Source organism: Drosophila kikkawai, chromosome 3R, assembly GCF_030179895.1.
Source record: "Drosophila kikkawai strain 14028-0561.14 chromosome 3R, DkikHiC1v2, whole genome shotgun sequence".
NCBI lineage: Eukaryota > Metazoa > Arthropoda > Insecta > Diptera > Drosophilidae > Drosophila > Drosophila kikkawai.
The window spans coordinates 14687429-14710539 of NC_091731.1; the positions used below are offsets into that span (position 1 = coordinate 14687429).

Here is a 23111-nt window from a genome sequence, read left to right on the forward strand (position 1 = left end):
TGACCTCCTTTAGACCAAACCTGTTTCTTAACTTTTTAAAAAACTTTTAGGAATTTTATCTGTTTTTAATTTAATAATAGAAAAATATTATTTTATCTAATTTTAATTGCAAATGTGTTCTAAATATTTAAATATGCAATATATCTTTACTTTGTAGATATATTGTCTTCAAAGTGCTGATAAACCACAAAGCAAAGTAATCTAAAATAGTTGTATTAATATTCAACGACATATCTTTCAATCAAAAAACCCTTTATTTCTTTTAAAAGGCTTAACATGTGACATTTATCTTTATTTTTATCGTTATCCTGAGAAATCGTTATCGTTTCCTAATCTGGAGTTAGCACCACTTCACACTTACTCTTCACGGATAATTGCTGGCATAGCAATCGCAATTGCTGCTGCAGGTCTCGGATGTCAGGCGCCTGATCCAGTCCAGGTAGTAATATACATAGGCGTGGCTGTCGGGAGCTCCAGTGGCGCAAGGATAGCCCCAGTTGACCAGGCCATATAGCACTCCGTTCTGGGTCAACGGACCGCCGGAGTCGCCGTGGCAGGCGCCCTGGCCGCCGCTGGTCAGGGTGCACGCGTGGCAGGGTCCATTGAAGGGATCATTGTTCAAGAGCTTCTGGCATGTTGGGTAGTCCACGTGCGTGAGATAGGCCTTCTGCAGGATGTCGGGAGTGTCTCCCCAGAGCTCGGTGGATCCCCAGCCGGTGAGTAGGAGTTGTGTACCATTTTTCAGCGGTTCCGTTGGCAGCTTAGCGGCCTCCGTGTATTCATTGAACTTGATGGTGTCGTTCAGCTTGATCAGGGCAATGTCGTTGTAGTAGTCGGGACTGTTGTAATTGCAGTGGACCCAGTAATCCTCCACGAAGTACAGTGCATCCGGCTGGGCCCATCGCACCATGCCCGTGGCCACTCGCAGGTAGGGGGGATTGTATCCGTAGACGCAGTGCGCCGCCGTCAGGACCCAGCGCTCGCTGATGATGGCACCGCCGCACATATGGCCTCCATACATGCCCTGCAACGAGATCTGGTATTTGGCTTCACCCAGTGCCGCATCCTCGCCGTTGATCACACGATTCTGGTAGGTAACTCCACCCGCCTGTGCGATCCTCGCCACCTGCTCCTTGCTGAGCTCAACCTGACGCACGGCATTGCTGGGTTGACTGCAGCAGGTCAGCAGGATCACAAGGACCAAAGTCGCAGGCAGACCGCGACGCAACATGGTAGGTCGTAAGTGTTTGATTCGGAACGGTATTGAGCCAATTAAGCCTGCATATGGGTCGTGATTTGGCTTTTATATTCGCCAAAAAACGCTCAATATCGTAAGCGGCGTAGAGTTTTATCGTAAATCGGATTCGATGTTCCCGCAAGTATGTATCTATGCCATAAAGTCTGGGCCTGCCATAAAATGATATAGACGTACTCTGATTATGACTGATTTGTGACAGGGGCAATCAATATCCGGGCGGAGCAAAGGCAGCTGGACATTGACACGAGATGTTTTCCCAAAAAATAAACAGGGTACGCCTACAAGGATTACCTAGATTACATTACTTTACTTATAGATTAAATAAATATATATATATATATAGATTTAAAATAATAGTAAGACAAAAGTAAATGGATTCTAATAATATTATTTAGCAAGAAAAAAAAGTTTTTTTCTACTTAAAACTATTATTTAACGATGATATAAATACATACATTAATTTGCAAAGCCCTAAAATCATATAAGATGCAATTAGACAATTAAAAAGTAAACTAAAACCTGTAAAAATTAAATTGTATATATTTTTTAAACAATAAATTAATGCTTTAAATTAGAAATGGAAATAAAAATCTAGATTTTTGAAGCTCATAGTCACAGAAGCTATTGAACTTTTAATTGATAATTAATAATTAATCAATATATAGTATATATATTGCTTATTTGTCATCTTATCTGCTGTTGATTTTGTACTAAAATTGTATTTAATATTATAAAGTACCAGCCAAATTATTTAAATTATTTTGTTATAACTTTTGATTAAAAATAGGTTTTTTGTTCAGATTATTTGAATGATAATATAATTTTATTTAACTTAATAAATAAAATATAATGTATACGAAGGCAAGCTTTTTTCTTCTTATTAAAATTAACACAGCCTTGCATGTTGATCACGTATCCCTGTTAGCCGCAATCATCAATAAAAAATCCTTAATTAATCATCATTTCTACAAAGCAAGCATGAATATGATAATTGAAGGCATTTATCAAAGTCAATAATAAACATAACACAATAATAAACATAACACAATTCAACTCATATAGCTTTTAATCATTTTAAAAATCTTTTCCTTTTTGAAGACCTAGAATAAGTATCAAACTCTTATTTTTACTCAAACAATTTGTAAACTAAGAAAAAAAAACTAGAGTATGCAAGCCTGTCTGAAGCATTTCCCGTTTTAAATTTCGACTGCCCCAGCAAACATAACATACTATGTATTATCTGATGTCATAAGACCTCAGTAAACAGATCCATAAAAGCCTAGATTGCCCAGCTAATGACCACAGGCCCGGGCCTTCGCCTTGTCCCTCCTTGCATGAGTAAGTGTATTCATGTTATCAAAACGGTTTTTTTGTTGTTCAACCAATAATAAATATATATTTGGCATATTCATGCCGTAGCAGGGTCAGCCATATTTTTAACATTCGATCTCTTGTGATGTCTTCCTTAGGTGACCCGATTCTTGCAGCCCGAGCGAGTCCTACGGATCCAATCCTGATAGTAAATGGTGTTGGCAAACCTTAAATCGGAAGGAAATTATAATACTTAAAGATTATCAAAAATTCACAAAATATCGACTTACATATCTGGCATGCCCAAGCCGCAGGGTCGTCCCCAATTGACCAGACCCACCAGCTTGCCCTCCCACATGAGGGGTCCTCCAGAGTCGCCGGAGCATGAGCCCTCGCCCGCCTTTGTGAAGGTGCAGATGTGGCCAATGTCGATGCCAGTGTGATAATCCCATGCCTCCCGGCACTCCTCGTGATCGATGATGGTCAGGTTGAGGGTCTGCAGGAACTGCACCGTGGGCAAACTATTCTCCGGAGCACCCCAGCCCGTCAGCGTGGCCGTAGCTCCCACCGGCGGCTGCTCCGAGCTCAGCTCCACGAGCTGCACACGATCATTGAGGATGATGGACTCGTTTACGTGGATCAAACCAATGTCATTGTTGTACAAATACGGAACATCATACAGGCAGTGGACTAAAGCTTCGTCAGGGAACAGAGTCTGGCCCGGATTAAGGCGATCGTTGGTGCCCACTATGATCCGTAGATCCGCGAGGCCATAGTCCAGGGCACAGTGGCCGGCGGTGAGTATCCACTGTTCATCGAGGATGACACCGCTGCAGATGTGCGTTCCCCAGGTGGTTTGAATGGACACCTGATAGGGTGCCACACCATCAGCTGCCTCCTGCCCACCCACAATGCGGTTGTCATACCTTAAGATTTTATGATTCAGTTGCTCCAGTCTTTTGCCTTGCGTGACGTCAATGGCAGTGGCCAGCAGCCCACACACCAAAGACAGGGACAGGAGACGGACACCGACCATGACAGGGACTCCAATTCGGACTTGGACTTGGAGACGGAGACGGTAACGGGGGACAGAGCCGCGCGAATTAATGACCAGCAATGGAAAATTGTATGACCCAACTGGGCGTTTTTATATGGAATCACCATATAAACCCATTTTATCGCTGTCCGGGGCTTTGCCCACTCGGGTTTTTTCTGCTGACCATCCAATCTTTATGGCCCTTGACCAGGTATCTTTACAGCTTTAAGGATAAAACCCAAACGGTATCGGCGGTAGGTTCAATTGGAGCTGGTATACCGTAAACTGGACTGGTCACGGTAAATCTCGGCGCTCTATAAATGCACCGAGCCGTTGGAGCAACTAGCTCACAACGCCGGAGACCCACTCCGGGTATGAATGCCACTTATCGCCTCCGTCCAGACCCCCATAAACAGTCTGCTATCCAGGGGTAGCGATAAGATCTGATGAATGAGGAGGTGTAATTTTAAGGTGGTCCGGTTGAGGGCTTTTAGTTTCGATTCCACACTACAGCCATGAGAACTTGGTGGAAATTTCCTGGGCTGCTTCTCCTCTTGACCCTTCAGAGTGCTCCCTCGCAGGGGATGAGGCTGCGAGGAGAGCCACTTCCGGGTTTGACGAATGTCAACAGGCATCGCAACGGTCAGGAGGTGACCACTAACCCACAGGGACGCATCGCTGGCGGCAGTACAGCCTCCGAGGGCAGCTGGCCCTGGATTGCATCCATCCAGAATGTGTACTCCTATCACCTATGCGGTGCAACCATTATCACTGAACGCTGGGTGCTCACCGCCGCCAGTTGTGTGTCGGGTTTAAGGGCTCGCAACCTGCTGGTGGTCACCGGAACCAATGACTGGTGGAGTCTCAGCGCCAGCTACTACCTAGTGGACCAGATCCACGTACACTGCAACTTTGACAAGCCGCTGTACCATAACGACATTGCCCTGCTGCACTTGTCCGAGGACATTGTCTACGACGATGTGACCCAAAACATCACCTTGGCGGACATAGATGAGCTGCAGGAGGGCGAGACGCTGACCTTTGCCGGCTGGGGCAGTCCCGAGGCCATGGGCACCTACGAGCGGTATCTGCAGGAATCTTCCGGCGTTTATGTGCCGGTGGAGGAATGCAGTAAACTGTTGGACGACACTGAGGATGTGGATCTGGGACATGTCTGCGTCCAGATGCAGGCGGGCAAGGGTGCCTGTCATGGTGACACTGGCGGACCGCTCATCGATAGCCAGCAGCGCCTGGTCGGACTTGGTAATTGGGGCGTACCCTGCGGTCACGGTCATCCGGTGAGTAGTCCACATCCATGTGTCCCCTCACCATAGCAGGGTAATCTCATTTATGGCCATTTATTTCCCTAGGATGTGTATGCGCGAACCGCCTTTTACCACGATTGGATCCGCACCACGATGAACGGCTGTACAATCGCCTAGACATTGGCCACCTCTTATCGGTGCACTGAGGGAAAAATGTGAATTTATAAGAAATTAGCACATGATTGATTTCTTAATAAGTACATACATCTTGAAGCTATATTAAACGTTGTTATACACATGATTTTTGACTTTATTTTACGATAATTTTTGTATTCAACATTTGTAGATTAAAGAAAAAGATATCTCGATGGTTAGCATAAATCTTTATGTTGAGATCCGTTATCAGAGATTACTTAGTTATCAAAAATATTCTTATGTTCAGATATGGTTCAATATTTGATATCACAGAGTATCTTACAGGTTACAGACTTATTCTTGGCAATGTTAATAGTTTAAATAATTAAATATTAAATCGTTTCTATAAATCTACTATTAGGGGATAATATCATTTAAATTTAGATTAAACGATGTACAAATTGTATTTCCATTTGTTAATAAATTTAATTTTTGTACGATTTCATAGAAGAAATGATGATTATTGTTTATTTAATATATTTATTAACACAAAAACGGGCAGCAAGACAATGGTTTCTGGCTTTGGTATTATAGTGCAAAAGGCCCCCATTACTTGCTAAAAACTTGATTCCTTTTTTCACTTTTTTTTTTAAGTACTTGCCAGGACATCTTTTATTGATAAATACTTTTATTAAATATTTGTACTAATATTATAATATTAATATTTATGAAAAGTAGTTTAAACCGGCTCGAGGTCAAGGAGGGGGGTTGGTAACCACCTAATAAAAAATAAATTATTTGGGTTAATTTAGTTTTTATTAATGGTTACTAATCCCCAACACCCCGTGAAACTAATTTAATTTAATTTTTTTAATTAATAATTTCATATAGCTTCTTAATGCTAATTTTCCTTCAGTGTACTTATCACTTATGATTTCTATGACCGATGTATTAAAAGTAATAGGATTTTTATAAGGGGAGAGTTTTTTTTTGGTTTTTTGGCCCCGGCTGACCATGATTGAGATTGCACAATTTTTTTATGGACAGCCAATTAATATCACGCCAGCTATCTTATATCGTATGCCGAATATCGTATATCGAAGGTTAGCTGATTTCCAACTTCCACTCCTTTGCAGTTAGTCCAACTTCAACAGTTCGTCCAAGATGTCTTGCCAAATCCGAGCGGTCTCCCTGCTCGTCCTTGCCCTCGTCCTGCTGGCAGTGTCCTTTTCGGAGGCCAGTTTCCGGCGACGCCCCTTACCTGCTGGAGTGAGGGAAGCCGCGGGCGCCGCGAATAAGTTCAACTCTCGGATTGTCGGTGGAGAATTGTCCGATGTGTCGGCAGCTCCCTACCAAATTTCACTGCAGAATGCCATTGGGTAGGTGATTTCAGATTGTTTAGATCGGGAAATATGACAAAGGATACTTTAAATTCAAAGATTAGATGAACATTTTTTAATTAAAAACTAAGATGATTCGATTCATATAAAACTTTAGCTTGTATTAAACCCATAATTCCCAATTTTTACCAGTAACCATGTCTGCGGCGGCGCCATTATTGCCGATCAGTGGGTAGTCACCGCCGCCAGCTGCGTGGCTGGCTTGAGGACGAACAACATGAAGGTAGTGACCACCACGTACAATGACTGGGGTGATGCCGGCTGGGAGTACTCCGTGGAGCAGGTGGTGCCCCACTGCAACTTCGACAAGCCACTGTACCACAACGACATTGCCCTGATCAAGACCCATGCCTTCTTCGACTACGACGAGGTGACCCAGAACATAACCACCGCGGAGCTGGAGGATCTGGTCGAGGGCGAAACCCTAACCATGTACGGTTGGGGCAGCACCGAGATCGGTTCGGACTTTGCCTGGCAGCTGCGTCAACTGGATTTGACTTATGTGCCGACGGATAAGTGCAATGCCACCTACGGCGGCACTGAGGACCTGGATGTGGGTCATCTGTGTGCCGTGGGTCGTGTGGGAGCCGGAGCCTGTCACGGCGATGCCGGTGGAGCCTTGGTGGACGCTAAGGGACGACTGGTGGGTGTTGGAAACTGGGGCGTGCCCTGCGGCTATGGCTTTCCCGATGTCTTTGTCCGAATGAGCTTCTACGATAGCTGGATCAAGTCTACGATCAACGGATGTGCCATTTCCTAAGCAATAAAGTCATGTGAACTTTTGTTGTCAGTCTTTGGTTTAAAGAGGCAGATCTTCCACAGAAGATATTCAGATATTCCAAACACTGCCCAAAAATTATGTCAAAGTCCAAAGGCCTTGATTCAGACAGTAAATGGAAAGTAATTGAATTGATTAATTGGAAATCTTGATAATCCCCAGGCCAGACGTCTAGCTTTTGTTGTAATTGCCAGTGATACGTGATAAGTCAAAATGTTAATAATTGCCATTATAAAAAGCAGGTGGAAGTGGGTTTTTTTTTTGGGTTCCAAAATAATACCCTGGTTTAGGTCTACTACTTTTATTTTTGTTTAACAAATATCCGAGAAGCTCTACGCTATAAATGTGTCTCTGACTTTATCACTCTATTTATATATGTATTTTTTTTGCGGCAAACACTTCCGTATTTTTTATCTAAAACATTTTGTTTACATTTGGGTTCCCACAAAAAATAAATACGCAAATAACATGCCTCAAGGGTATGCCTTCTTCCATATCTCAGCAGAAGTAGAAGCTTAAGCAATTATTTCATTTGAGTTTCAAGTAAACTTCCATTCGATTGTTGCCCTATCGATCGGCGACGTCTGAAGATCTCATGCTGTGAGCAAAGTCCCACATTGCGTATGAGTAATTTTTGCCAGGCGTGTGCTAGCTAGTTGTCTATCATCATACACAGTCCAAATGGCTCGTAGAATTCCCCTTTATCAGCTAGCAGCCCAGGCATTGTGGCTATGGTAATTGTCATTATCATAGCTTCCCTCGAACTTGCCCGCTTATCGCCGGCACGGCATTCGAAAGAAACACGAAACTCTGGGCGTGATAAGGGAAATTCGCACTGAACCCGAACCTCGACTATAAAAGCAATTCCTGACCCAAAAAGTGGACAAACCGTTTACGGAACTTGCAGACAACACAGCACTGGGAAAAATCCTCGAGAGAAATTTTAAAAATTCTACAAAATTCAAATTAAAACCAATATGAAGTGGCTTCTACTGACCTGTGTCCTGGTGATCCTGTCATCGCAATGTTCGGCCCGTCGACTGCCCGTGAAGCGCATCCCACAGCTGAATCATCATCTGGGCTATGTGAAGCCGGAGACTCGGGTTATTGGTGGCTCTGATGCCGCCACTGGCTTTGCCCCCTACCAGGTGTCCATCATGAACACCTTTGGCGAGCATGTGTGCGGCGGCAGTATCATTGCTCCTCATTATATCCTCACCGCTGCCCACTGCCTGGAGTGGCCCACGCAGTACCTGAAGGTCATAACCGGAACGTTGGACTTTACCAAGCCGGGAGCGGAATATCTGGTGGATGGAGCCAAGATCCACTGCAGCCACGACAAGCCGGCGTATCACAACGACATTGCTTTGATTCACACCGCCAAGCCGATTGTCTACGATGCCTTGACTCAGCCCATTAAGCTGGCCCCCAAGGGTAGCCTGCCCAAGGCCGGTGACAAGCTTACCCTCACCGGCTGGGGCAGCACCAAGACCTGGGGTCGCTACTCCACCCAGTTGCAGAAGATCGATCTGAAGTACATCGATCACTCCAGCTGCGAGTCCAGCGTGCGCAATGCCAACTGGCTGAGCGAGGGTCATGTGTGCACCTTCACCCAGGAGGGACAAGGATCCTGCCATGGAGACTCCGGTGGCCCGCTGGTGGATGAGAATCAGACCCTCGTCGGTGTCGTCAACTGGGGCGAGGCCTGTGCCATTGGCTATCCCGATGTCTTTGGTTCGGTGGCTTACTACGCCGATTGGATCGCAGAGATGATGACGGATGCGGGAACTGCCTGCTAGAAATCACCCGAGGGGGTGGAAAAGCCACAACGAACAAAAGTAGCCACCAAAAATGGCATATATTTATGGACTATGGCCAAATGATCAAATTAGCCAGTAAATTTTATCACTCAGATAGCATATACTCGTATTTATGAACAAATAAAAAGGTGCAATAGCGCTTCAGCTTTAGATAAAAACAGTTTTATGTCTTGTTTTTTTTTTGTCCACCTGTAAGGTAGTCTAATATTAGAATGGAGTCTCCAATCGTTTCTAGACTCTGTGCCAGAAATCCCCCACTTCAGGCTCTTCAGATAACTCTTAGCTGTCAGTCATTGCGGCGATCCATCATGATCGAGTTCCCAGAAATGACTCAGGTGCGAACTAGGCCATAAACAAACAAGTTCGGAAGAAGTGTGATATCAGGAAGTATTAGTTATTGCTAATCGAATTACTTAATATATTGGAACTTAGATTAGGGAGGGTTTGGCAACAAAAACATGCATAGTACTTCTAGTTGCTTCTCAGGAATTTGTGATTTTAAGCATGATTATTAAGTTGTTGTACAAAAATATACATATGTACATGTGAAAAGCAATGGAAAAATATTATTTTTATATACCATATTAACTAACTAACTGTCTATTGATATGTCAGCTACATTTTTCGTGATATTCCATTATATTTTTATACTTTACTCTCTAGACTTCCCTACTTTATACTTTATATATGTATCAGTTCTTTTTAATTTAAAAATCCAAAGATTTGTACCATCAATAAAAAGCGTCTAGACATCGGGACATATTAACCCTTCAAGCTCAACTTTCAGATATTTAATCAATTGATTTAAAGTTAATATTATGTAAATTGAGTTGCATTTGTTAAAGAAAACAAACATACTTATCAGCTCTTAACCTTGTGCTTTTAATACCAAGTGCCCTTCTATCTACCAAAGAGGGTGAGGCTCTAGCCCAGTTGGGTTCCGAAAAATAGTATCAAAACCATAAGAACGTGACGGAAGTACTAATTACAAGACTTATTCCACCTATAAAAAGTAGTTCCAATCGAAACTAGTCCTCAGTTGTATAAGTAATAACCCAACATAATGTTGTCCATCCTGCTGCTACCTCTGATCCTGTGCAGCTCTTATGCCTCCAGTCAGATCCTGTATCCGCCGCAGTACACCACCAATCGGATTGTGGGCGGCGAGGATGCCGCCGAGGGTGTGGCTCCCTACCAGATTTCACTCCAAGGAGTTGGAAGTGGTCTTCACTCTTGTGGCGGAGCCATCATCGACGAGCGCTGGATCATCACGGCGGCGCACTGCACGCGGGGCAAGCAGGCGGCGGGCTTCCGAGTCCTTACGGGCACCCAGGATCTGCAGCAAAACGCCTCGAGATACTACTACCCGGATAAAATTGTGGAACACTCGGACTATGCGCCGCGCAAGTATCGCAACGACATAGCCCTGTTGCATCTGAACGAGTCCATAGTGTTTGACAATGCCACCCAGCCGGTGGAGCTGGATCACGAGGCCTTAGTGCCTGGCTCCCGGCTGCTTCTTACCGGCTGGGGCACTCTCTCGTTGGGTGGAGAAGTTCCCTCTCGGCTGCAGAGTCTGGAGGTCACTTATGTGCCCTTTGAACAATGCCGCGCTGCCCACGACAATAGCTCCCGTGTGGATATCGGTCATGTGTGCACCTTTAACGACAAGGGACGAGGTGCATGTCATGGGGATTCCGGTGGTCCTCTGGTGCATAACGGCAAGCTGGTGGCTTTGGTTAACTGGGGCATGCCCTGTGCCAAAGGATATCCAGGTAAGATTTAGGTGGAAGGGTTTTCGAAATGATAATTAATATTTGTTTATAATTTGCTTTCAGATGCCCATGCTTCCATAGCTTATTATCACGACTTTATAAGGACTCACCTGAGTTTATCCAAAACTGATAGTCTTGATGAAAATCTGGAGGAAATAATGAAGGGGAAAAATGAGGATTATTCGATATAGATGGAGTTTACTTTATTTAACTTTGTCTAGGAAAACTTTTCATAATAAAATCAGAGAGAGAGAGAGAGAGCTCTATGTACGTTACTCATCTTGATCATTGGTTTGGCTTTGGTCTTACATACCTTAATTTTTAAAATGTCACATTGTTAAAGAAGGTTTTTAAGGATTTATTAAACTTATTCAATAAGCTTATTCCCAATTCACTTTCCCTTTTTAATCCGTAAAATGTTTCCTATAAAATGCAATAAAAAATAAATCCCATTTAGGGAAACTCTAAAACATCTTGTTGTTTACTTTTTAACATTTTTTTAATACGCAATTCGGTACAATAACACTTAAAACTTAGGCGACATCTTCTATGGGTATCCTTGGATCGATGACAGCTAACTAACTAGATCCTGGATGTGGCGGGCAATGAAGAATACTTAGAACTGGTTCGCGGGCAGATAATGATTGCCAATGGGACCACCGTTGCCGTTGCCGGCACCGTTCTCCACAAAGTGTCCCTCGGATGACTGCTGCTGGGTCTGCTCCTCCTCGTCCTCCTCCTGAGGGTCCAGTGATCCCACCACCGAGGTAATGGGAGCCACACCCTCATCAGTGATGGTGGAGCTGCCTCCCAAGGTGTCGTACTGCGACTGGATCTGTCGCTGGGCATTGAGCGCCTCCTCGGGTGTGCGATACTTGATGAAGAACACCTCCGGCTTGTTGATATGCTGCGGCGCCTCAGCGATCGCATCCTGCAGATCGGCGGCCGAGGTCTTCTTGGCCAGCACATAGACCACTGTCTTCTCCTGCTTGAGACTCTTGGCCAGATTCAGAGCCGCCGCACGGTTGGTCTGCGCCGGGGTCTTCACGAACAGCACATTGTAGTGGTTGCGCGGCTGCTGGGCCAGCTGGTTGAGCTCGTCCTGCACCTCGTCCTCGGACTCCTCGGGCGCCGAATGGATGAAGAAGTTCTTGGTCACAATTGGGCGCTTGGGAATCCTGACCCGCGGACGGGCCCGCCTCTGCTGCTGGATGGGAGCAGTCTGGAAGTTGACGGGGAATCCAGTGGGCATGGGGAAGGATCCAGCAGTGGGACGGGCAACGGGCTGTGCAGCCTGATGCTGGTGGTACTGACCACTGGGCGGCAGGTAGGGCAGAGGAAGAGGAGGCAGAACCGGATGCGAGGATTGCAGCTGCTGCTGTTGCTGCTGAGCCTGCTGGAGCTGTTGGTTCAAGAGGTGAGCCACCACAGGTGGCTGCTGCTGCAGTTGCTGCTGCTGGATGCGGTAGTTGTAGCCCGCCTGGGTCAGACTGATGTCCGCCCGGCTGAGGGAGGCGCACGTGGCCGCCATTAGAACCGTCTGGAAGGGGAAATGTATATAATCCTTTTAGATCTTGCGTTTGTTTCTCCTAGAAAAGTAAGTAATCCATTGGTAACACACCACAAAGATCTTCATGCTGTCGCTTGGTGGGTTTCTCTGCCTGCTGGTTAGCTGTCTGCTCCGGATGCTCCCGCTCGGTCTGTGTGTCTTGGAGCTGTGATGATGGCTTCTTCAGAGCTCTCGGCTTTTATACCGAAACTCGTTTATAATCGGAAGCAGCCAGTCAAGACAGTTGCAACAGTTGTGGGCCATAAAACACAAACAGCATTTGTTATGCATGGCGAAGATATCGGATCTAAAGTCACAGCCACATCCACAGTCACATCAACATCATCCATCTGGTTGGGTGGCAAGTGGGCCTTTGTATGGGATTTACAAGGGAGCTCCACAAAAGCCGAGCGAGAGGTGGTCACAACAATGGACACTGATATACATTCGGGAGTTAGTCTGCAATCGTTGTAAACAAGTTGCCCGGGTTACAGAAATTTGATTTCGAGCATTCGCCCTATAAAAATGTTATCATCTAGATCATTAGGGTGTAAAAAGTAAGATTTTGGTTTAATTTTAAAAAGTTTAGATCTCAGAAAGCTTATTTATTTACACGTTTTTAAAACTTTTAATGCCTTAAAATTAATTATATTATAACAACTATGATATACTAACTATAATTATAAAGATTATGGTAAAAAACTAGATTGATCCCAGAGTATTGAGTAAATTTCACCATTAATCATTCTTCTTTTCTTGCCATTTCTCAGGCATTGCAAATTTTGATATAATTAAGTTGTTGAAACAGATTTGCCATGGCTGCCATGAAAACAATCAACAACTCGTTTAAATTAATACAAAGGTTTTCCTCCTTTTTTTTTCTTGGATATTTTTGCAGTTGAGATGAATGACACCAAATAAACAGAGATACATATGCTAATATTGATGACGAAGATAGGCGACGAGGTTACAAATACAAACCCGAATCGAAATGCACTTTTGTCTCTTTGGCTTTGTGTCTTGTTTTATTGTCCAAAACTTGAAGCTATCAAATGGAAATTGAATTGAAAATTGTAAATTCGGGGACTGGAATATTTCGCATCTGTCTGTCCCAAGGTCTAGGTCTTTGTGTCCAACCGATTGGGCGTAGATATATTGGGCGATATATTATATATATTATATATATTGTCAGCCCTAAATGTGCCAAAATGATGCGAGACGCTCGTATTTTGGACTTGAAATCGGTCAGCGAAGTGAAGGTAAATCACCTGTTCAAATCGAAAGTGTGGGGATGGCCATTCGACAATTGGATATGCTCAGCTTCCAGCGGAAATTAGTTGTCATAACACAGGGCATAAAATAGATGCATTCGAAATGAGATCAGATAGGGCCATATAAGGCTAATTGGAGGCCCTTTTACTGTGGAGTGAATGTAACCGGGATTACATCAAAAACCGAAGGTGGTAGAAAGGCTCTCGATTTCCTCTCCAATTTGTTAGTCTCTTCGGATTGAGGAAGTTTTGGTTTATTTATGCCCCCCACTCCCTCTTAAGCTCTTATTTGTTGGTTAATATTTATAAAGCCTTTAAAGATGTGTAATATAAGGAGAAGGGAAGACAAAACAAATTATTGTTTTAGATTTTATCAGATTTCAATAGATGTTCTTACCGCTTTAGCGATTTATTAATAATAAAATTATTAAAAATATATATGAAAAATAGTTTAATCTCGCTTATTTGCATATAAACTTATTTATTTTTCCTACTGAAAGGCTTATTCGCAGAATACATAAAATATCATTTTGATTTATGTGCATCTCATCAAAAATTTCCCAAAAAAATAGATATTTTTTGAAAGAGTTTGTTGCATTAGCGGGACTGCATCTCATTAGCGGGGGAATTCTGTCCACAAGCCAAGGGCACAAGCCAAGATGATAAGTTAGCCCACATTTCTAACGGATCGCTGTTATCTGTTGGCAGCAAAAATCATAAAGTTTTGGGGGATCTCCGGCGGACCAAGAAACTGGTTTCTCACTTTCTCACGCCAATTTCGAGGGCCGTGACGAGAAAAAATAAACCAAAAACAGTGAAATGAAACTGAAACCTTGTTGGTATTTTGGCTTGAATAATTTGTTTATGTGGGGGGCATTAAAGATGCAAAGATCTGTCAAAGTAATATACGATAAATTTCCACTTGAAATGCGAAACCGAAATTACTTTGTCATTAATTAATAGACCCAAAATGCATTAGGATGAAAGTATCAACAAAAAAAAAAAAACAAAATAATAATATAAAATTCAATTTGAAATGGAATCCGACCAAAAAGGGGGCTACCTGGTGATTAATGTGCCTCAAGTATTGCCGCACTTTGCATATTTTATGCAAATCGAACGAGTTGCAAAAAGGCAAAGCACTCGCTGCACAGATTAGCCAAAACATAAAAGTGAATGTTGACGCGGGACACAAATTATGATTTGCGTAACAAAAGTATTTCAATAATTTATTAATTCACACCATGAGAGATTTTGACATTGGCCCATTGCACTATGGGGTTTTTGACCACTTTATGTGGCATTTAGTCATTTTTTAAAAGTTCTTAAATTAAAAAAAAAATAGTGGGATTGTATTAACAAAACATCGAACTGTTATGCCTCATACTCAAAATGTTAACACTTAACAGCATATGTTAGCAACAGAGCTGTAAAGTCAGCTGTTGCATCCGAAAGCGCGTCTGCTAAGTTTGTAATTTTTACGAAGTGATCTTTGAAATTAAACTATTCGTGTAAGACACAATTTGAAAAGGAAAAAACTAATGGACACTGATTTCACAGGTTTTAACTACATGTTAAAGGTATTAATTGTTTAAATTGTGCGTGTTTATACTGACATTTTGTCATTTTATAAATGCACCTTAAGCTGAATTTTGAGAAACAAATTTAAACTTTGGGAAGAGTTTTGAAATAGAAGTTCGCATTAGTTTTCAATGCGTCCAAGTGTATGTTGTAGCGTTGTCAATTCTGAGTAAAAAGCAGTTAGTCTTATCGTGCACTTTTCCGCACTTTTGTTGCAATTTGAATTTTTCTCAGATAACCTCACTGTTTTCAGAGCCAATTTGGTAGCTGTTTGTATGGAAAAACACTGATTTCCGGTATTATGGTTATTTTGGTTCCTAGGGAAAGCGTTGTCCGATTTTGTTCAAAATTGCTATATCGTGTTAAAATAGCAACAAATATAAGCTCCTTAAATTTCATTAATTTATCTTTACTTTTACCCGATCGTTCCTATGGGAGCTATAGGATATAGATTCCTGATCCGAACGATTTTCATACTATATGTGCCTAGGGACAAATAATGATGATTGGTAAAGTTTCATGTCGATATCTTCAAAACTGATCGAGTTATTAATTAATGCCACAAAAACTGGTCAAAAACCCCATAGTGCATTGTCTGCTTCTATGAGCTGAATCTGAGTTCATTCCGAAACCGAATTCGTGTCCAAGCGTATGGGGCGATAAACGCCGCTGCGAGGCCTATCAACCTACCAACCTGCCCGGCATTTCGAATATAATAAATGCATTTTTAATTATTGGCCTAAAAATGATTCAAAAATTAATTGGGGGACACCTCGGGTTTAAAACCATTTTAGGGAAAAGCACGATGGTTTTTACAACCATATGGAACGAATTGGGTTTTAAGCTGACTGTTTTTCTGCAGGTCGTGCCACCAAAAATTGACAAATGATTGAGGAACGTCAACCAAAACAAGTTAAGAGGTTGCTTGTAAGCCTTAAGGGGATCGAACATGACAAACATTTGATAAATACTTCCGAAAAGAAGACATAAGCTGGGGAAGAGGATTAAGTATTTCTATTAAGGCAATACTCGGTTGTCGCATTTGATAAAAAAAATAATACTTTAGCCTCATATTAAAATTAAACAATTTTATTAGTTTTGTAACAAAATTAGTATTTATATTTTTTTTTTTCGTTTTTGTTACTTCGATCTCATTTATCGCAATGTGAACCATGAAGATTTCAAATGCCTCGACTTATACAGCCTACATGCAGGACATTCTTTTAAAATTCGGAAGCATTCAATTTTAAATTCAACTTGTTTCTGATTCAATTAAACTAAATTAATTGTTAGCTTTAGTTTTTTAATTTATTCAATTTGGAATGCATAAAACAAACAACAAGATTTCGTTAAAGACAAGCAGAGTCACCACATTCTCGTTTTTATACGAAATGCACCCTCATATCGGGTATTAAAACTGTTAAAAATATTGCATAAACACATTTATTTCAAAGTTTTAACTCCCATATTATTCCCTAATAAAATTGTAATACTTAAATATTTACGTTTTTATATTTCAAATACCTTAAAACTAGACTAATATGGTGGTTGACGGCCATCAATTGAAAAGTAAATATGCCTAAAAGTAGGCAACAATTTAAATATAAAGTTTTCCAATTAAGTCCCTAGAGAGGATTTTAAATAGGTTTTAAATGGAATTTAGTTTAAAACGTAAGTCGTATAAAATAAAATAAATAAAACTACAAATTTGTCCACTTGTTACAAATTTGTAGTTTTATTTATTTTATGTTTAACGACTTATATAGAATCAAATTAATTTTGATCTTAACTGCTACGAAATTTCCAATTCGCCAAAACAAACGGCAGGATCAAGAAAACGGGAACAGTGAGTCTCGCTGGTCCGGACGCCCTCGAGACCAGGAGCACATCTCGGTCCCCCTTACTCTGCAACTCCCGGTAGTTGTTGCTCAGCTTCTTTTCCTTCTCGTATTCGATCTGCCTGAACATATTCACCTGACCCAACTTCACCGGATATGTCTCCGTCGGCACGATCCAGGTGACGGACTCGGCACAGCTCGGTGTGGTCAGGGAGCCGGCGTAGGTATAGTAGTTCGACATGCTGGGTATTAGAAAAGCCAACAATAAGGATCCCACTAGCGGTACGGGTTGGTCTAACATTTTATAGGGCTGCACATCGCCCAGGTTCCTGATAATTGAGTCAAATGCATAATTTTTTTCGGAGGACTCGTGGTAGAGCACTCCAATCACGGCGATTCCATCCTTATAGTTCATAGCTGTCTTTAAATTCGGGTATAAGGTGTTTCGGTGAACAAAGTGCCCTTCCAGCGGATAGCGAATGCCGTTGAGAGTGTGCTCCGAACCCCAGTGTAAGTGGAGCTGCTCTAACACATACGGGTTCTTTAGGAAGCCACCGGAAAGGGTCAGCCCTTGGTCAAAGCCAGAAAGTGAAACTGGACACGAAAATAATGCATTCATTTTAGGGAAGTTTCACACTTTAAGAATCTCACTTGTATGCCCATTGTTGACCATTATTAGGGTCCTCTGGGGCTCGTAGTAATTCCTTAGTTGCAGACGGCCGCCGCTAACATTCCTAGCCTCCCTGAGAGACAGATTAATGGGGCTTTGCCTGCTGCCCTTATCGCACAGACCGCCCCATTTCAGAAAAGCTGCAAATATATGAATTTTATAAATGGGTATTCTTAAAAATTTGACACTTTCAGATGTTGTATTAACAAAAATATTTTTATAATGTACTTTCTAAAAAGGAATGTTAACAATGAGATAATAATCAAATTCTATTTAATTGAAATCTGTTAAGTTGGCTATAAATTATTTTGATTGGCATATTAATGTACAGATATATCCAATTACCCCTATGACAACTATGACAAAACCGAAAGCAACAGAGTTGTTAATTTCACAGAGTAAATTCGACTTTTATTACTTACAATTCTCTTCTGACGGGTAACTCCAATGGGCAGCCCGGCTTAAAGTCCAAAAACAGCAAGCTACAGTAATAGAAGAGAATAAAATTTTACATAGTATAACTAGTTTCCTTATGGATGGTATTACTGTTTATTTCTTGTCGAACAATTTATTTAAATAGCATAGAATTTAATATAATTTACATGTTTGAATAGTTTGATTTATGTCTATATTTAAAGAATGTATTGTAAATATATATCAAATATCCTGAAGTTGTTGTTGTTTATATATTTAAGCTAGTTCTTACAAAATGACAGACTTTTACAAATTTTGTTGATAATATTATTGATAAACATTTACCTATAAGTAAGAAAGTACAAAAATGCATTTTTCCGAAATTTGTGAATAAAATTAGATGCACTGAAAATTTTGTTGTAGAAATAAAATGAAATATTTTCAAAAAATGCTAATGTCAAACAAAAAATCTTCCATAAAAGATTTTAAATACATTAATTTCACGGCTGATTTGATGTATGTATATTTAATTATTTATTTGTTACTTCGATCTCATTGAGAATCATGATGATTTTCGACTTCTTTTCTTCTTTTAAAATTCTGAAGTATACACTTTAAAAATCAACTTGTTTTTGGTTCTTTTAAACTGATGGGCCTCTAAGGAGGATGACTCCCCCGGCGGCTTGCCCGGCTTGGCAAACTTCTGTCTCTTACATCTCTCCGGAAAGGTCCCTTCCTCCAGGCACTTGGAGTACAGGGTTGCGAACTTCCTCAGTTGTAGTGCCCTTTTGGGCACAGCGTCTGGCCCTAGCGCCTTCTTGGGGGGCACGCTCTTACCCATCCAGATCACCTCCGGCTCCGAGACTTCGCAGGCGTCATTGTGGTGACGCTCCGCGCTGGGCTCCATAGTCACCGGAGCACGATGCCATTCAAGGCTTTCGGATCCGATGCAACTATATTGCCGGCTTTCAGCCCTTTGACAACCATCCTGTACGGAGCGTACAGGTGTCGTCCTCCGACTCGTGGCAAGGCTGCAGGAAATGATCCCACTTTGCGTTCTTATGACCGTCTTGAGGGCCTTCCTCGCCGGTTTATAGGCTTCACTGCATTCAGGAACTCGTGAGGTGGCGCCTGCACGGGTCAGCTGCCTACGGATGGGTTTCGTTTAACTCAGTCAATCAATGAGGATGCCCTATCGGCTGCATCCGTATCTCCGCATCGGTCTCAACAACAGTGTTATCCTTGTAGGAAAATTAGTGCAATTCAAGTGAACTCACCCACTTTCTCCCGCTGTCTTTCAGCAGCGATGCATAGCTTATGCCCATTGCACTTATGCATTGAATGTTTTATTGAAATGCACAACCAACCAACTGCTCAATCATTCTCTCGCTTATTCAGTCAGCCAGCCGTTTTCTCAAAAAGTTAACCAGTAAGCTTCTCAAAGGGCACACGATTCAAGGTTGCAGTGATTTTGAGGTTTATTTTTAAAAAAATCGGTTAATTCGGTGCAAAACGGGCAACTTTAACAATTTGTGGCGTAATGAATTAAATACTATATACGGTAATAACACGACATTTAAACACTTTGTTTTTTTTTTTAATTTGTATTGAAAAATATTAAGTGATCTAGACGTTATAAGTAATTTCCCGAGTCCAATATCAGAACCTTTACAATATTTGACTACAAAATTTAGTTGCTTTGTTTAATTAAAGGTATAATACATTTAAAATCTCTACGTGAGTACTTGTAGAATTAGTTCAAGAGTCAAGATGTGCCAAAGTTCAAAGCCATTTTTCCAGTAGATTTTAAGGATTTTCAAAATGACACTTTTCAGGAAAGCGCTTTAAACTTTTTTATACTCACAGTGTGAGTAGTGTTAAACGTCCACCAAAAAATATGATTATACATATATGAATAATAAGCTATTTGACACCATTTATGTAATCCACTTATTGATACATACTTCGAATGGCACAAAAGAATTTATACGATATTTCAAGAAACTGAAAAGAAATTATGTGTTTTATACTAAAAAATAGTTTTTAAAATTTCTATAAACTTACTCCGCTCATAGTTCTAATGGATATGTCCAAGAAATTGGTGGCCTTAAGGCAAATGGGCTTCTGGGCCCGCATACATAGGAGCACTATCATTTTTCGGAACCTAGAGTCCGCCTCCAACCAGTGCATGTCGTAGGCTGCAAAGCTCACACTTCCACTCTGGAAATATCTAGTTAAATTAGCTGAAACCGGACAGATACTAGATTTGGCATACCGCATCGATCAACATCTGACTGAAGAAGCAGATTAGATAGATCTCCACAAAAGCAGTGGCTATGAACATCAATTGCGGACCAAAATTTTCTGTGCTAAAGCCGAAGGTTAGTTGGAAACCCACGTTGCACACGAGCAGCGAAGAGGTCAGAAAGTTGATCAGCAACGGAATTCCAAAGATTTTGTTCATAACATCGACGAGTCTACAAGGGATCGGCTTTTCCAAATTCGACTTTTGAGTACTAAATAATAAACTCACCCGAGAACTTGGCTGTGGTATGCGATCAGGGCTCCCAGGTTCTTGAGGTCCTCGTCTGCCTTTCCCACCGTGCCATTGTTGCGAACCTTAAAGTCCCTGAGAGCCCGGGTCAGTCTGTCGAAATGCATGACAGCTTGCATGACCACGGCAAAGATCATGGAGTCGCTGGATAAGTGGCTCCAGGTTACTGTGTAGCCATTGATTAACTGCATCAAGTAGGTCGGATAGTACCTCCAGCTGTCGCGCCACTCCCATGGCAGCAGGGAAACGTAGGGCAAGTATTGTGTGGGATTCGGTGAACGGAGTACCCAGCGCTGAAAGACGTACTGCGCAATGGATATCAGGCCGAAGGTGGAGGTCAGGATCAGGTAGAGGCCTCCAAACGGCTTTGCGAAGCGATTGAATCGCCTGAGATAGAGTTCAACCTCGTACTGCTTTTGCTCCTCCTCGCTGGACGAGGACGGGAAGCAGGACCTTAGCTGGCGCACCAAACGGATCATCTTATCCTTCTGTATCTGCACTGATATTGCCTTCAGGATTCCGGCGATACCGCAAGTTGCGAAGCCAAGGACCTGCATGGACTCGAAGAAGTCTTCGTTGAGCAAAGCAAGCTCCAGCATCATGACTATCGTTAAAGTCAGCATAACAAATTGGAGCGTGAACATCAAATGCTTGGCGATACTGGTGTTCTTGTTGTATACAAAGGGATCCATGCCCAAGCAACGATAAAAGGTCGCAGGCACGCTTAGGAAATCCTCCAGAGTGACATACTGGTTTTTAAGGGCCTCAACTTTAACAACTTGTCGGCCAAGGAACTTGTTTTTAATCCAAGTGATGTCCATTGTTTGTTTTCAATTGTACTATGCAATCGAATTAAAAGGGTTCAGGCTTAAATAGGCAGGGAGTTGAGCCAAAACCGCAACGTTTTTATTATCAATAATATATCCAATTGAAAGCCAGAACACAGAAGAAAAATGGATGCCTAACCTTGGTAATACATCAATTGCAATTTGTGACAACAGTGCCAATAGTTGAATCCTTATATTCTTAAGCATTTAATGTCCTTTACATTTTTTCTGAGTGCTGGCTTCACATTTGGGAAACTTTTGCGGTGGGTAACGTGTGTTTTACTGGCGAAGGTCAACAAGCCCCGCATATCAACAAATATTGATTAAGAAAATGTTCCTTTATTTTCGCATTTAAAATAATTACTATTAAAATTGCTGCTTAATTGGTAAACTATGTAATGCAGGTTGATTCAGTAGAGTTGCCGTTATTATTAAAACAATTTGTTGACTGTTGGTGCTATAGAAATTCCCACCTTATACCATATGTAGACCTCAGTTTTAGCTGGTAAGAACAGCAGATCTTCCATGAGAGATTTTGACATTGGCCCATTGTCTGCTTCTATGAACTGAATCTGAGCTAAGTCTGAGTTCATTCCGAAACCGAATCCGTGTCCAAGCTGATGGGGCGATAAATGCCGCTGCGAGGCCTATCAACCTACCAACCTGTCCAGCATTTCAAACATAATAAATGCATTTTTAATTATTGGCCTAAAAATTAGTCAAAAATTAATTGGAGAACACGTCGGAAAAAGCACGTTTATTTTAATAACCAGGTGGATTGAATTGGGTCTTAAGCTGACTATTTTTACATCGATCGTACCACAAAATATTAACAAATGATTTAGGATCGGAAGTTGAATCAAGTTAAGAGGTAGCTTGTAAGCTTTGATTAATGTTTCCGAGAAGAAGACATGAGTTAAGAAAGGGGATTAAGTACTTTTATTAAGGCAATCCGGATACACGGTTGTCACATTTAATATAAAAAATAACAAATTGCTTCAGATTTGCTTATTTTTTTTTATTAGTTTTTTTATAAGGAGAGAGTATGTATACATGTATACCTATAGGTAGGTAGGTTAAAGTGGTGTGGTTTCAATACAGTATGTATATAATTTTTTTATAAATATAATCCTAATAATTCGAATTTAAACCATGAAGACTTTTAAATTCTTTAATTTATAGCGTATATCTTCTTTTGAAATTCCTAATTAGTTTTAAGAGCTATCTTCAGATCACATAAAAACACTTCGTTTAAGACAAGCAGTCCCCACTTTCTCGTCAATATACTAATTTTACCCTCTTTAAAGTTATTCAAACTGTTAAGAGATTGCATAAACCCATTTTTTTTAATATTTAAAGTGTTAACATATTTTAAAAACATAAATACTAAATAATAAAAAAATAATCACAAAAATAAACAAATTCAAAAATAACTTGAAGATCATTTGTTTAATGTTACTTTCTACCTTTATTATAATTGAAGCAATTAAAAACATTCTTTTAACTAATTCATAAAGATAACAATTAACGATTAAATATTTACAGTTGCGGCAAAAAAAATAGCACCATGACATATATTTTTCATTATTGATTAATTGTTTTATAACTATTCATATATTTAACTTGTTT

General features: G+C 41.2%; 10 protein-coding genes across 10 annotated transcripts; 4 read left to right on the forward strand and 6 right to left on the reverse strand.

Annotated features, from left to right (window-relative positions):
* Positions 1 to 231: 231 nt before the first annotated feature.
* LOC108084077 (chymotrypsin-1) lies at positions 232 to 1635 on the reverse strand. Its single transcript, XM_017180098.3, has one exon. It carries the CDS (start codon positions 1229 to 1231, stop codon positions 365 to 367), a length of 867 nt encoding a protein of 288 aa, XP_017035587.1. The 5' UTR covers positions 1232 to 1635; the 3' UTR covers positions 232 to 364.
* A 970-nt stretch (positions 1636 to 2605) lies between these two features.
* LOC108084080 (chymotrypsin-2) lies at positions 2606 to 3704 on the reverse strand. The gene is made up of 2 exons (XM_017180101.3): positions 2860 to 3704; positions 2606 to 2796 (listed from the first exon to the last, which is right to left on the reverse strand). The coding sequence occupies exons 1-2, from the start codon at positions 3603 to 3605 to the stop codon at positions 2724 to 2726; spliced, it is 819 nt and encodes a 272-aa protein (XP_017035590.1). The 5' UTR covers positions 3606 to 3704; the 3' UTR covers positions 2606 to 2723.
* A 388-nt stretch (positions 3705 to 4092) lies between these two features.
* On the forward strand, positions 4093 to 5171 carry LOC108084067 (chymotrypsin-2). The gene is made up of 2 exons (XM_017180086.3): positions 4093 to 4903; positions 4976 to 5171. The coding sequence occupies exons 1-2, from the start codon at positions 4121 to 4123 to the stop codon at positions 5045 to 5047; spliced, it is 855 nt and encodes a 284-aa protein (XP_017035575.1). The 5' UTR covers positions 4093 to 4120; the 3' UTR covers positions 5048 to 5171.
* Positions 5172 to 6149: 978 nt separating this feature from the next.
* Positions 6150 to 7188, forward strand: LOC108084084 (chymotrypsin-2). The gene is made up of 2 exons (XM_017180107.2): positions 6150 to 6384; positions 6538 to 7188. Exons 1-2 carry the CDS (start codon positions 6170 to 6172, stop codon positions 7163 to 7165), a joined length of 843 nt encoding a protein of 280 aa, XP_017035596.1. The 5' UTR covers positions 6150 to 6169; the 3' UTR covers positions 7166 to 7188.
* Positions 7189 to 8083: 895 nt separating this feature from the next.
* Positions 8084 to 9163, forward strand: LOC108084068 (chymotrypsin-2). Its single transcript, XM_017180087.2, has one exon. It carries the CDS (start codon positions 8161 to 8163, stop codon positions 8980 to 8982), a length of 822 nt encoding a protein of 273 aa, XP_017035576.1. The 5' UTR covers positions 8084 to 8160; the 3' UTR covers positions 8983 to 9163.
* Positions 9164 to 9930: 767 nt separating this feature from the next.
* Positions 9931 to 10969, forward strand: LOC108084019 (chymotrypsin-2). Its single transcript, XM_017180031.2, has 2 exons — positions 9931 to 10778; positions 10842 to 10969. The coding sequence occupies exons 1-2, from the start codon at positions 10067 to 10069 to the stop codon at positions 10967 to 10969; spliced, it is 840 nt and encodes a 279-aa protein (XP_017035520.1). The 5' UTR covers positions 9931 to 10066.
* A 326-nt stretch (positions 10970 to 11295) lies between these two features.
* TwdlW (TweedleW) lies at positions 11296 to 12828 on the reverse strand. The gene is made up of 2 exons (XM_017180124.2): positions 12400 to 12828; positions 11296 to 12318 (listed from the first exon to the last, which is right to left on the reverse strand). The coding sequence occupies exons 1-2, from the start codon at positions 12412 to 12414 to the stop codon at positions 11395 to 11397; spliced, it is 939 nt and encodes a 312-aa protein (XP_017035613.1). The 5' UTR covers positions 12415 to 12828; the 3' UTR covers positions 11296 to 11394.
* A 3993-nt stretch (positions 12829 to 16821) lies between these two features.
* On the reverse strand, positions 16822 to 18602 carry LOC108084082 (carbonic anhydrase 1-like). The gene is made up of 4 exons (XM_017180105.3): positions 18447 to 18602; positions 18110 to 18169; positions 17669 to 17827; positions 16822 to 17611 (listed from the first exon to the last, which is right to left on the reverse strand). Exons 1-4 carry the CDS (start codon positions 18472 to 18474, stop codon positions 16965 to 16967), a joined length of 894 nt encoding a protein of 297 aa, XP_017035594.2. The 5' UTR covers positions 18475 to 18602; the 3' UTR covers positions 16822 to 16964.
* A 91-nt stretch (positions 18603 to 18693) lies between these two features.
* Positions 18694 to 19483, reverse strand: LOC138928720 (uncharacterized). The gene is made up of 3 exons (XM_070286236.1): positions 19469 to 19483; positions 19379 to 19395; positions 18694 to 19249 (listed from the first exon to the last, which is right to left on the reverse strand). Exons 1-3 carry the CDS (start codon positions 19481 to 19483, stop codon positions 18694 to 18696), a joined length of 588 nt encoding a protein of 195 aa, XP_070142337.1.
* Positions 19484 to 20051: 568 nt separating this feature from the next.
* Positions 20052 to 21476, reverse strand: Or67a (Odorant receptor 67a). Its single transcript, XM_017180030.1, has 4 exons — positions 20635 to 21476; positions 20377 to 20578; positions 20166 to 20321; positions 20052 to 20105 (listed from the first exon to the last, which is right to left on the reverse strand). The coding sequence occupies exons 1-4, from the start codon at positions 21474 to 21476 to the stop codon at positions 20052 to 20054; spliced, it is 1254 nt and encodes a 417-aa protein (XP_017035519.1).
* Positions 21477 to 23111: the final 1635 nt, after the last annotated feature.